Source organism: Prionailurus bengalensis, chromosome F2, assembly GCF_016509475.1.
Source record: "Prionailurus bengalensis isolate Pbe53 chromosome F2, Fcat_Pben_1.1_paternal_pri, whole genome shotgun sequence".
NCBI classification, from domain to species: Eukaryota; Metazoa; Chordata; class Mammalia; order Carnivora; family Felidae; genus Prionailurus; species Prionailurus bengalensis.
The window spans coordinates 30,452,963-30,466,792 of record NC_057353.1 but is presented as its reverse complement, the minus strand read 5'-3'; the positions used below and the strand labels follow the sequence as shown (position 1 = coordinate 30,466,792).

General features: G+C 39.3%; 1 protein-coding gene across 1 annotated transcript; it reads right to left on the bottom strand.

The window, feature by feature from the left end:
• Nucleotides 1-1,146: 1,146 nt before the first annotated feature.
• On the bottom strand, nt 1,147-3,672 carry LOC122495542 (60S ribosomal protein L23a-like). Its single transcript, XM_043601282.1, has one exon. It carries the CDS (start codon nt 1,690-1,692, stop codon nt 1,279-1,281), a length of 414 nt encoding a protein of 137 aa, XP_043457217.1. The 5' UTR covers nt 1,693-3,672; the 3' UTR covers nt 1,147-1,278.
• Between the last annotated feature and the right edge of the window lie 10,158 nt (nt 3,673-13,830).

Genomic DNA, 13,830 nt, shown 5'->3' with positions numbered 1-13,830 from the left:
TTGAGAGAAGAGTGTTAAGAAGGAAGATACTTTTGTCTCCATGTATGAAACATGCCACCCCACCAAGAAGGCAGTAATGTCTACAGTTAAATGTGCATTGGAAAGGCCTTTTTTCCTCTTTTGTTTTCTGGTGCAAATGAATCTTTGCATCATTTCAGTATCATTTTGTTACTGAGCCAATAGAAACATAGGACATGATTTATTAAATATCAATATTCTCAGCATCCTCATATGTAATTTCTAAATCATATCTACTTTTGAAAATACAAGATAACATGCATAACATTTAACCAATGGGTGACTAATTTGTTGTGAGTTACAGACCTTTGCAAATAAACGAGAAATTTGTGCACCCTCTCCTCAGAAAAACACAACCTCACAAAGAAATTATTACATACAATTTCAGCAGTTTCATGGACTCATTAAGGAAAATATGTAGTGATTTTCAAACACAGTTTAACCAACTAATCTGTCCTCAGATAAAAGCTTACCGGGAAGCAACAAAAACAGAGCTTCAACTCTGTGGAAGCAACAGTGGTGCCTGATAACCCACCTGTTGCCTTCATTCTTCCATTTACCTACCCCACACCACATCCCTCCACAGAGCATAGTTTATAAATCAATGTCTTAAAATGACACGATAAAATTAAATACCTAGAAGAAAGATAAATAAATATGAAGGGGCTGGAGCCAGAGAATTTCTGACACAAACTAAGAGCAAGTATACAATAAGGAGAGACTGGATTCATTGTTGCAGTAAAGGTAAAAGAAAATACTGTGTGAATCACTGTGGCCAGAGGCTCAACATGAGACAGCAAATTACCTGCCGCTTTAAAAGAAGTTGGATGGCTACTCCAATTAGTTTTATGTGTCAACTTGGCTAAACCATGGAAAGCCCAGATATTTGGTTATACCTTTTTCTGGATGTTTCTGTGAGGGTGGTTTTGGAGGAGATTCACATTTAGATTGTTAGACTAAGTAAAGCAGTTGAACTCATCCAATCAGTTGAAGGTTTAAATAGAACAAAAGGCTGGCCCTCCCAGAGTATGAGAGATTTCTGCCTGACAACCTTCAAACTGGGACCTTAGCTCTTCATGGTGTTTTATTGGCTTCTGTGTGTGTGTGCGTGGGGGGGGGGGGGGGGGGGGTTGTGGGTTGTTGTTGTTGTTGTTGTGTTTTTTTGGTGAAAAAATTTATATTTAGATTTAGCCAGCTGGACACAGTTTAGATGATCCCAATTTTGTTGGCAACATCCAAAGCATCACAGTCAGGAGTCAGTCAAACATATGCCTTCTTTCCTCCATGGGGCTTGATCAGAGTGTTGACCTTGGCCATGTCAATGTCATAGAGCTTCCTCACAGCCTGTTTGATCTGGTGCTTGTTGGCCTTGACATCCACAATAAACACAAGAGTGTTGTTGTCTTCTATTTTCTTCACGGCTGACTCAGTAGTCAGGGGGAGTTTGATGATGCCATCGTGGTCAAGCTTATTTCTCCTGGGGGCACGTCCAGAATATTTGGGATGCCTTCTTAGATACAGTGTCTCTGAAGGAATGTAGGTGACAGGAAGATCTTTTTTTGTGTGACTGTGGATGCCTTCCAGGACTGCTTTCTTGGCCTTCAAAGCCTTTGCTTTGGCTTCAGCTTTGGGAGGGGCAGGGGCTTCCTTCTTTGCTTTCCACACCATCTTCATGAAAGCCACTCTTCCTGGTATTATGGAGGCTTCCAGCCTTTGGACTGGAATGGGCTTTACAGATTTTGGATTTGCTAGCTTCTATAATCTCATGAGCCAATTTCTTATCAGAAATCTCCTTGTATATACTACATACTATACATATGCAGATATAAAATAAAGAGCCCTGGAGAACCCTAATACAACCATATATCCCAGTGTCCAGGACAGACTAGGTTTATGCCTGTGCTCCAACTATAAATATTAATAGCTCCCCTTTTCACTCACATACGCATCTAGGTTTTGTGTTTTTTTTAATTTCATTTTTGGTTTTTGTTTTGTTTTCACAAAGCAGGGAGAGATCGTGTTTGTCTGAAATGTGTTACAAAAGGGGACCAGTGTGGGCCCCCCTCCGGTGGGTCATCTGTTTGTTGAGGGCTGTCTTGAGCACAGCAAGCGGCAAACCCACTGGGGACTGGAGACAAAAGCACCAGTGGGTGTGGAAGCACCTGGGATGTCAGCGTGGACATATGAAAGGGTTCACTGGCTGAGAAGAAGTGGTTGCTCACCCAGGCCAGGCTATTCCTTCCAGAGCCAGTGGAGGCTGGTGGGGGCCGGTGCCAGCATGGCCTGATTTCGTGCCCCCTTCCAGCTTTGCCCTGCCCCTCGGGCCTGTGGAGGATAAATTATCTGGACATCCATGGGAAGTCCTGGCTCTCACGAGGTTTGTTCTGTGGGCACAGCAGTATCAAAATGTCCTTGTTTCTCTTAAGGTCAGTAGGTTACACCTTAAGTAACCTGGCAGCACTAGTAACCCCCGAGTAAGCCACAAGGGTGACAGGACGTGGTACTTAAATAACCAGAAAAAGAAAACATATTAGGTCAAGGCAGGAGTTCTTGTTAAATTAACAAAATTCTCAAAATCATTTCTTTCTCAAAGTCAGACTAACCACAATGGTTTAATGAAAATGCTTCACCTCAGATAGACGGAAAAGCAAACTTTGTCTCACATTCACCTTTTTCTCCACACAAGTGGATGTAAAGTTCTAAAGCCTTAAAATATATTACCATTTAAGTTCCATCCTATAGGATTATATCTTCACACTTTGGTTCTTTTTCCAATTAATGGTCCATTTGTGAAATGCATATGTAGTTATTTCGGCTCTGTATGGCTCATTAGAGAGCCTTCTCAGTGATGGGTTTCATTCCCCTTGGTCTGATATGAATGAATTCATTAAGGACATACTATAAAATAACTAATAAAGTAAATTTTGAACATTTAAAAAGAAGTAATATAGCACAACTTACCTTCCTTAAAAAATAATTTAATCTGTTGTGGCTGTTTTAAAGATTTGAATTCAGGAGAAAATTCTTTACAAGTGGTTTTTATTATAACTTGGAACCTGACTCCTCATTCAAATGTGCATATTAATGTCTAATGCATATCAGAGTAACTCCTGTGGGAAGAATAAATGTGTTAGACTGTGCAAGTATAAAGAAGTAAGAATAAACATGAAAACTGGCAGAGGGTCAGATGGGAGGAACCTCCATTCTATTTATCCTTCCCTGAGTAATTTCCCAGTTTGCAAGAAACTATTGTCCCATTTAAATAGTAGAGCTGATCATGATTTAGTCTGACTTGTGGATAAAATCCTGTGTAAATGTGTTGCTCATTTGAATTGAATCAACTGAATCAATTGAAAAATTCAATCCTTTTTTACTTTTACTTTTCTGTTGTTTCAAGGAGGGGCCAGATTGCACTGATTAAAGAGGGATTTCTTTAGCAAAACTCTCCTACTTTAGACACACTGACGGTTTAATATTGAGAAAAAAAAACCCAGATTTTTCATTGGCAAGCAAAAATTAGTTTTTTTCCTCCTCTATTAACAACAAGAAATTAACAGTAATTAACAGAAAAATATTAAATAAAAAAGTAACTACCATAAGTGCTACCTATACATATGAATTGTATAAGACACATTAAAAGCAAGCTTAGGTTGTTAGTTGACAAGTCGTGAGGCTGCTCATTTGACCCCCAGTGCTATCACTTACAGGTAAATAATTCAACTGTGTACCAAGACCTAGAGATGCCTTTCACTGCTTTAGACCATAAAACACGATTACCAAGGTGTCGATTGTAAGGCAAACTCCCTCAAATTCACATACATGCTGTTAGATCAAGCTTCACATCAATCTAACATCTAAAATTCAAGTTCAAACCATATAGACAACAGTAAACAAAACCAGGCATATCATCTTAAAGTACAATGCTAACAAGCTTTTGAAGAAATTACCATTTCCAACTTATATTTTACTGTCTTATTGCTACTGAGCTCAGATAGATATTTTTTATTTATTTTTGGGACAGAGAGAGACAGAGCATGAACGGGGGAGGGGCAGAGAGAGAGGGAGACACAGAATCGGAAACAGGCTCCAGGCTCCGAGCCAACAGCCCAGAGCCTGACGCGGGGCTCGAACTCACGGACCGCGAGATCGTGACCTGGCTGAAGTCGGACGCTTAACCGACTGTGCCACCCAGGCGCCCCGATAGATATTTTTTAAATGAGTATTTCAGTATTGATGATAGGTTCTCTTGTTTTCATATTGCCAAATCACATGTAATTGAAAGAGAGACATGAGATATAGATGAAAAAGTCTATTATTCTTAGCCGAATACTATGATGGTTATGGAAGAATGTAATAACAAAATATAACAACATATTAGTAATTCCATGATTTTTATGAAATGTGCATCAAAACAGACTTCAAAAGGTCTAAAGTAGACCATAAATAAACACCATGAGATAGTTTTCAATTTGTTCAGGTGGGATTAGGTTTTTAATTGATAGGATGGTGAGTTGTAAAGTTATAAAGAGTCATTTAAGGAGGGAGTTAAGTTGGCCATTTAAAAACATTGTCAGATTTTTTAATCTCTAAATTCGTGTGTGTTTTCTCTGTCTTACATTTCTCATCTCCTCTTTCAGCTCTTTACAGCAAGGCATCCAGTCTTAAATAGTCTTGTGTGGCATGAATAAACTATACTCCTAGCAATGCATTACATAACTCTTGCACGGAAGCATATTTTAAAAATATTTAAAATACTTATATTCTACTCCAGCAAGAAGGCCGATTCATGGATGTAAGAATCAGGGACAGTTGATAAAGTGGGGTCACTCCTAATATTAGCCAACTGGGGCAAGATAGAATGCAATAGGGAAGGTCTTTGTTTAAAAGTAAAAATGCATACTAACTTGATACTTCGTTTATGGAAACAGGAACACAATGGCAAAAAGAAAAGAAAAATGACTGATGGCTTGGCTTTGGAGCTCACTGCAAAGGATTCCTCAAATTGAGTAATCTCTCAAAGGAAAATCTATAAAATCAGCTAAAAAAATAGCTGAACTTACTCCAAGTATTAGTGTTAAACAAGGTGGTACAAGTATAACATGGCTCTATTTACCACACCCGAGAAAGTCGCCAGGTGATTTAGTCCAAGTGTCTTACATAGAGGGATGTGGCTAGGGAGCAGAGCTTTCAACCCCCAATTTTTACTCACAAATGTTCTTGGGATTTGTAGTAAGCAAAGGCAGTGGATGGGGAGTTGACAAAACAGTAAAATAAATAGGAACAAAGCAAGTCCTAGGGCAAGGGCAAGCATCTCTCTTGCTGGGCTAAAATAGCATAGGACCCTGAACTATGGGGAAGTGAGGTCCTCAGGAGACACTGACAGAAAGAACTGCTAAGACTGATTCTAGTTAGAGAAAGCCCAGGAAGGTGCATGTAAGTTCAGCAGAGTTTGCAATGGCTCAGTTCCTGTGTGAAGCCAGGAAACCTAATAATGACTCTGCATTGATCATTTGTAGGTCCTTTTACTGGCTTTTCCCAGATATCAGGCTTCTTCTTGGGAAACTTTTCTTGGGATCAGCTGTCAGAGATTATTCTTTTTGAAAACCCTCTCCTTCATATATTTTTGTCCTAAAACCATATACATATACACACACATAGAGAGAAAGATATTTTCCATATTTCTATAAGCATCTATGGAAATATTTGCTTCTGCCAAAGACAGAAGACAACGTATCAAAGTCTTTGACCCATCAAATGACAAGTTTCGTCTTGTGTTTCATCTATTCTGCAAACCTACTTCTCCTTTCTCATTTCTGTGCAAACTCTTTTCTGTCTACTCATATCCTTTAAGAAATAGTGCTTATTGGCCCTTAAAATTCAGTATGAATGAAGGAAGATAAATTCCCTTTTGGCTTAATATTCAAATCCAACTAAGACGAAGAAATAGTTGCATTCCTCTAATGCAACAGAGAGAGAGAGGAAGAGAGAGAGAGAAATATGAACATTGATAACCTGCCACATATTTACTCAACTCTCCATAGCGCCTACATGCAATAAATATTAAAACAATAGATAATATTCTATGTTTGGGAACCCAAACTTTGCTTCCCTGGGTTGTCATCCAGAACAGAATAGAGCCGTGGTCTTCATAGTACATTTCCAAAGTTAAATTCAGACTCCTGGGGGCGCCTGGGTGGCTCAGTCGGTTAAGCGGCCGACTTCGGCTCAGGTCATGATCTCACGGTCCGTGAGTTCGAGCCCCATGTCGGGCTCTGTGCTGACAGCTCAGAGCCTGGAGCCTATTTCAGATTCTGTGTCTCCATCTCTCTGACCCTCCCCCGTTCATGCTCTGTCTGTCTCTGTCTCAAAAATAAATAAACATTAAAAAAAAATTTTTTTTAATAAAAAAAAAATTCAGACTCTTGTTGTTCATAGGTGAAAACATGTTTCTCTGTAAGTTTGCATATCTTTTATCTCCCTATCTACCCTGTAACCACAGTACCAAAGTGAATCACACTTAGTACAAAGCATTACAGTGTGACTTTGAGAGCCAAAAGTGTCCTTGAGTCCTCCACATAGAATGGCCGCAGTAGTGATAAGGATTTTTTAAACCTCCAAAGGGGGAATGAAACTCAGGAGCCTGAAGTATGGACTGCTAGAGTCCTTTCAACGTGTGCTTTCATTTAGTACATTTGCCTCTCAGCCAACACCAAAGAGGTAACAGTAAGACAATTTATCAAAGCTCTTACCCATCAAATAGCAAGTTTTAGAAAGAGCTTTGTACCTCTTTGACAATTTTGCTCTAAATTTCTAAAACCATTTGTATGCCTCCCATGGGGAAGATAGGTCACTTACTTGATCCCTACTTTCAATGTTTCTGAGTTATCCAAGGCTTCTCAATTTTCTTAGACCTTCAGAGTTCTGTAACTCTGATGGTCCAATGGCCCTGTGCCTCTGTAGCTGCTGAAGCCAATTTGCTACCACATTCCATTTCTCCCCTGACATCATCTTTGGTAAGTTTTCCTAAATTTAAAGCTCCATCATCTCACTGAGCTATACCAAAAATAAAAAGACTAAATAATAATAATAATTATTAGTAGTAGTAGTAATTAATTAATTTAAAGTAAACAAAGCTGTACCACTCTCCTGTCCCACCTACTTCATTCCCCCCAAATTTCAATATCCACTAAAAAAAGACTAGATTTGAAAACTCCCTGACCGAACTGGATCTATGAAACTCTTGGCCCACTGACAGTAGACTTCATCCCATCTCTTCTGCACCGTTGCTTTCCACTAACTCTCCTCCCTCACTTTGTCCACATTTGTTTACTGCATAAAACACATTTATTTTCATTAACAGTCTCTGCCCTCTAGAATTAGGCTCAGATAACTGCAAAGTAAAATTAAGATATATTCAAGTTTTCAAAAACTATCAGCACTGCTCTCCTCTTTCACAAGAGATTGAGTGGAGAGTTTGGCAATATGAGGGTTATATACAATTAGGGTAGAAACACAGGTGTTGCCAAACATTAGTGCTGCAAAATATCATTTTTTAACAGTATCACCTATAGCCCTAGAGTGATATTATTTCCTTGTAAGCAAACATTTTTTTCAGTTAATCCCATACCGGATCATACCTCTGTCAATGTTTGTAATAAAGGTGAGCAGTTTGTTTTTGGCCCCAGGACGTGCTATAAGAAATAAAATGTGCAACCTCCACTGTGCCTTAGGGAAGCATTTAGACATCTGTACATTTTACATAGTCTTTCCTGTGTTGCTATAGAAAGTATCACCTTGTCTTCTTCTTTGGTAGCTCTGGGGTAATATACAAAGCTGGTTTTAAGTTATGAAATGCCAACTGGAGACCTCTCAAAGTGTTCTCAAATATAATTCAGTTCTTTGGAAATAGCGATATCAGTTCTTCCAAAATGTGATTTAATTACGTACTTACATAAAATGTCATCATCCTAGTACACTTGACATTTTTAACACATATTCTATTCCTGTCATCTATATCAATGACAAATGACAGAATAAAGGCATACTTAAAAATTATATCATCTGAGACATTTTATATAATTATGGGCAATTAGAATTTGTAAAACATTTAAATGAATTTAGCTTTTCTTTAAGAGCCCAGTAAGCTCATAACAAAGCTAAAGCAAGCACTGAACACTCAATCTATCAATCAAAAGGCGTGGTGAGGAGAAGTAGGCACTAGACTGAGTCACGGCACTGCCACTACGTCATCCTCCTCAAGATTATTTCTTCATCAGCAAGACTGGAGGCCTAAATTAGAAGCTTTCTGATTCATAACCTCTTAATATTTACTGGGTATCCACGTGTCCAGAACTTACTAGATGCTATGAGGAGTCCAGACACCACTCTCATCTCGAGTTGCTTATAGTCTGTTTTTGTAAGAAAGAAGAAAAACAATAAAGGGCAATTCAGAAACAATTACCAGAGTATTTACTATACAATGGATGGTAGCTGACCAGTTATCGGAACTTGAAAAAGGAGACAAAGAAGCAGTGGAAGCTTAAGAACATCCAGATTCTCTTCAGCTTAACCACAGCCTACTTTTCTTAGAAAACCCACTAGTAGATGAAATTACATCCAATTTGATATATATTTATTGCATATTTTCCACATGGCTAGTTAACAACTTATTTCAACATATGATTTTCCATCCTACTGAATTTCATCACTGTCAGTACTTCTAAACTTTGAATCTCAAGCTCTTTGGAGCCGTTCTTTAGACCTCTCTCCGGTGGTCTGGGCAGTCACTCAAGGTTACCCAGCAACAGAGTGGTGGAGGAGAGTTGGGATGCAGTTTCCTGACTCTGGGTTGAATTCTCCCCTAAGCCTGTGGCCTCTATTACAACAGCCTCCCAGGTGAGCTCCCTCTCGGCAGTGTTTCCTGCATATCCTGCCACAATAAACCTCCTCAAATCAACTCCTCTCCCACAGATCCCATCAGACTGTACCAAGCAGCCTACACAGTGAAGAACCTTAGAAATCATCTGATCCTATTCCTTTCCACCACGTACAGACACAGCCAGTAGCAGGTGCAGAATGACAGGCTCCAGTGCTGGGAAGTGATTACTTAGTGTACTGACACTGGTGGGACTTCATTGCAAATTGGGACTTTTCCCACAATCAACCAACATAAATTCCGTCATTTATGAAATCGAAACATAATTCCTATCGTACAGGTTGTCATGCAAACTAAATCAGACAACATCTGTGCCTGGTATATAATAAGTGTTTAATATGATATTAGCCATATCTTTTTATTCTGTATTTTGATGCTTTGGCATCTGAGACCTTGCTGACCTGGGAGGGGCTGCCCCTCCCAGGGTGAGCTAATTCCCACAGGTAGCAACTACTTGCCTGTAATGGCACCTTTCAGATGCAAACACAGTGCACACCCCACAAATCTAACCACTTTCTTTATCAGCTTTTCACATTTCCGGCCGCTTTTCACTACCTGCTAGAGCCAAATACCAATGTATGAGGGAGAACCTCTATGCCCCAAAGCCTGCTGACATCCAACTAACCAATCCTAAGGCTGCTTATCTTGCCTTACTCATCCCTTCCCACAATAAAGGATCTTGTCCATATTTTCCTCTTACTCCCTCTGACTTCTGACCAACCCTGGTACTTCCCCATGTGACTCCGTGTTGTATGCCACGTCTCCCATTTCTAAGGATCTATGGCTACAATAAACTGCTTCCTTTATGACAGTCACTTTCGTACCTGCATGTCTTACCATACCTGATTAAAACAAATCCCAGCTACCCTTAAAACAAATGCATGTTTGTTTTCCCTTTTCTGAGCCTTTCCAAGTAATGGTATGTCTTATCCTGAAACTTCAGCATTCCCCAACTGTGACTCCTGGAATTCTCTCTTGCCCTAGTAAATCGATGACTGATATATATTATGCTTTATGTACCTGTGGCCTGGCTATCTTCCCTGTCCCTCTTTCGATACATACATTCAACCTCAGGGACAGTTTGCCACATCTCAAGTCCTTTCTCTCTTTGCTCTGATGTTCTGGCCTATCTTCTAGCTTTTCCCTGTGCAGTTTTCTTTCCTTAGAATAACCAAAACTTGATTTCAGTCACAAGCCTAGAAGCTTTACCTGTGTAGGTGCTCCAAAACTCTCATTGTACCAAATCTAAACCTCTTAACACATCCAAAAATGAAAGGCAGACATGTGTTAAGAGTAAGAACAATGAATTGAAAAAAATTTAATTTGCAAAACTGACTCAGACTATCTGCAGTTCTCGGAAAAATTGCTTAGCCTCTCTGAGACTCAATTTTTCACTTGTAAAAGTGCAGATAATAATAGTATCCACATCATAGGGTGGGTATAAAAATTAAATGAGATAATATATGTAAAGTGCCTGATATGTAATATGTCCTAAAAATAGTAATTATTATTGCTGTGATTGTAATTGTGGTTGTTATGATGATAATGTCACTAGTAGTGGTTATTATAAAAATAAGACAATCTCTGAAAACAAACTTTGGAAGCATTTAAAATGTTCCTGTCACTTTGGAAAAGTGTGGCTTAATATCTGGTTTTAAAGTAAAATTATATTTTGGGGCGCTTAGGTGGCTCAGTCGGTTGAATGGCCGACTTCAGCTCATGTCATGATTTCAAGGCTTGTGAGTTTGAGCCTTATGTCAGGCTCTGTGCAGACAGCTCAGAGCCTGGAGCCTGCTTCAGATTCTGTGTCTGCCTCTCTCTGTCCCTCTCCCACCTCCCCCCCTCAGAAATAAACATTAAAAATTTTTAAAAATAATAAAATAAATTCTATTTTTGCATATCTCCATTCCTATTTAAAAACAAATCTAACTATTTAAATATCTACGATGCAGGGGCAATTCTTATTGGCTTAAACTTATTTATTAAAGGAATAAGTATCCAAGCATTGGATGAATGAGTGTGTATTTGCTTAAAAAATATCCACCTCCAAATATATAAAAGAAAAATAGGGGCGCCTGTGTGGCTCAGTTGGTTAAGCATCCGACTTCGGCTCAGGTCATGATCTCGCAGTTCATGAGTTCAAGCCCCGCATCGGGCTCTGTGCTGACAGCTTAGAGCCTGGAGCCTGCTTCGAATTCTGTGTCTCCCTCTCCCTCTGCTCCTCCCCTGGTCATGCTCTGTCTCTCTCTCTCTCCTTCAAAAATAAATAAAAACATTAAAAAAATTTTAAAGAAAAATATTGTGTTCATTTGTATAACTGCATAGGTCATCTTTTTTTATGCATTGTCATTTGATCCTTACAAAAATCTAGTAATAGAAGAGTAAAAGGAGTATTGTGGACATAAAAACACCATTATCATCATTTTACACATGAAGAAACTGAGGGAGGGAAAAGTAATTTGAAATTAGTAGAATGCCTAACTTCATATATAAATGATTTTCATAATAACTCTGACTACTCCAGTGAAATGACTTTTGTGAAGGATGCTTAATACCTCCAAATTACCGAATCCATTAGTCAACTCTATGTCTTTATCTTACTAAAATATTTGACAACACTGAACACATCTCCCTTCTGAAATATTTTCTTCATTTAGTTTCTTTAATGCTAAATTACCTAATTTTCGTCCCGACTTTGGCCTGCTCCTTCTTGGTCTCTTTTTGCTGGATGTATGTCCTATTCCTGACTTTAAAATTATGGAGTAGCTCAGATCCTTCTCTTCTCTTTCTGTAATTTCCCTTTACATGAGTCCTACTGTTTTAAACATCATCTAAATGTTGGTGATGCCCAGGTTTATACTGTAGCACCTTCCCTGAATCCCAGGAGCTCAGGAATCAGACATTTACTACTTATAGTACCTCTCCATGAATATTTTACACTCAAAACTTAACTTATCTAAAACAAATATATTTAATTTCTGACCCCAATTCTAATGCAATCTCCTCTCCCAATCTTCTCATGTCTAAAATGGTTCTCATCATCCAGTCTATATCTGAAATAGATTAATTTTTCCTAACCTCACAGAAACAATCCTTTGGAAAATCTTGCCTGCTCAAACTGCAAAGTGTATCTTCAGTCTATAACTTCTTTTTTCCACAGCTGCCTCTCAAGTTCAAGTTTCACTATTTCTTACTTGAACTACCAAAATAACTTTTTCAACGTTTATTTATTTTTGGGACAGAGAGAGACAGAGCATGAACGGGGGAGGGGCTGAGAGAGAGGGAGACACAGAATCGGAACAGGCTCCAGGCTCCGAGCCATCAGCCCAGAGCCCGACGCTGGGCTCGAACTCACAGACCGCGAGATCGTGACCTGGCTGAAGTCGGACGCTTAACCGACTGCGCCACCCAGGCGCCCCCAAAATAACTTTTTAAGTGGTGCCCCAGCTTCTATTTTTGCTTTCCCACATTCCATTTCCTACAAAACAGCTAAAATAATTATTACAAAACATACATAAATTATATCACTTTTCTGTTTAAAACCTTAAAGACATCCCATTATTGACAGAATAAAACTGAGCTCAGTATCAAGGCCAAAGCCCCCACATAATCAGTTTCTCGTTTACCTTCCTGATCACTTTGGCACAATATTCCTCTTCATTTACAACATTCCAACCATAGTGGACATGTTTCTCTGTTCCTTGATCTTGTCAAGAATCTTCCCACTTCAGACCACTTTTTTATAGTGTTCCCCAGCCTGGAATGCTATCCTATCACATTTTCAAATGGTTAGGGCCCTCTCATCTTTCAAGTCTTTGTTCAAGTATACACCCAGGGGTGCCTGGGCAACTCAGTCAGTTAAACATCTGGCACCTGATTTCGGCTCAGGTCATGATCTTGCAGTGCAATTCATGAGATGGAGCCCCACCATGTTGGGCTTTGTGCTGTGACAGAACCTGCTTGGGATTCTCTCTCTGTCTCTCCCTGCCCCTCCCCCACTCACTTATGTGCTTTCTCTCTAAATAAATAAATAAACAAAATAAATACATAAATACATAAACATTTAAAACAAATACACACACAAACACACACATACCCAGGACCTACTAAGAGCTTAATTAATGTGACTGAATCAGTGGAACGAATGAAATGTCATCCCCTGAGAGAGACCATCCCTGAGTCTCTGAAGTGTGCTCATCTAAGTACCCATCTCAGTCACTCTCTACCATACCATGTTTTATTTTTCTCATAGAACTGATCTCTCTCTCGAGTTATTTATTTTTGCACCTCCTGTTGATTAGCTGGGTATGCCACCAGAACAAAGAGTCATGAGAACAGGAATCTTACCTTTCTTACACTCCCCTGAATCTCATGCCTAGAACAGTGACTAGCTTAGAGTAAGATCGGAATGACAGACATTCTAATGAATGAATAAAAAGCGAATGAATAAATGAGTGGTCTCCGTTTTACACATGAAGAAAATGAGACTTGGAGAAATTAAATAAGTTTTCTAAGATCATCAAGGTCATATGAACTAGTGGCCCAACAAAAATTCCAGGCTGTAACTGACTCAAATTCCTTTCATTTTTCAATATGCCATGGTAGGTGGCAATTTGAGATCCAGACAAGTTGTATAGCATCATTTCTCCCTGCTTCTTCGCATTAAGTTTAAGTTCTGGAAATAATATAAAAGGCAATCAAAGAAAAACTCTGGAAGGTGAGGGGCACCCAGGTGGCTCAGTCAGTTAAGCGTCTGACTTTGGCTCAGGTCATGATCTCACGGTTCACAGGTTCAAGCCATGCCTCAGGCTCTGTGCTAATGGCTTGGAGCCTGGAGCCTGCTTTAGATTCTGTGTCTCCCTCTCTCTCTGCCTCTC

Excerpts from the sequence above, each read along its gene's own strand:
- LOC122495542 (XM_043601282.1), bottom strand. The coding sequence starts at position 1,692 with ATGAAGATGGTGTGGAAAGCAAAGAAGGAAGCCCCTGCCCCTCCCAAA.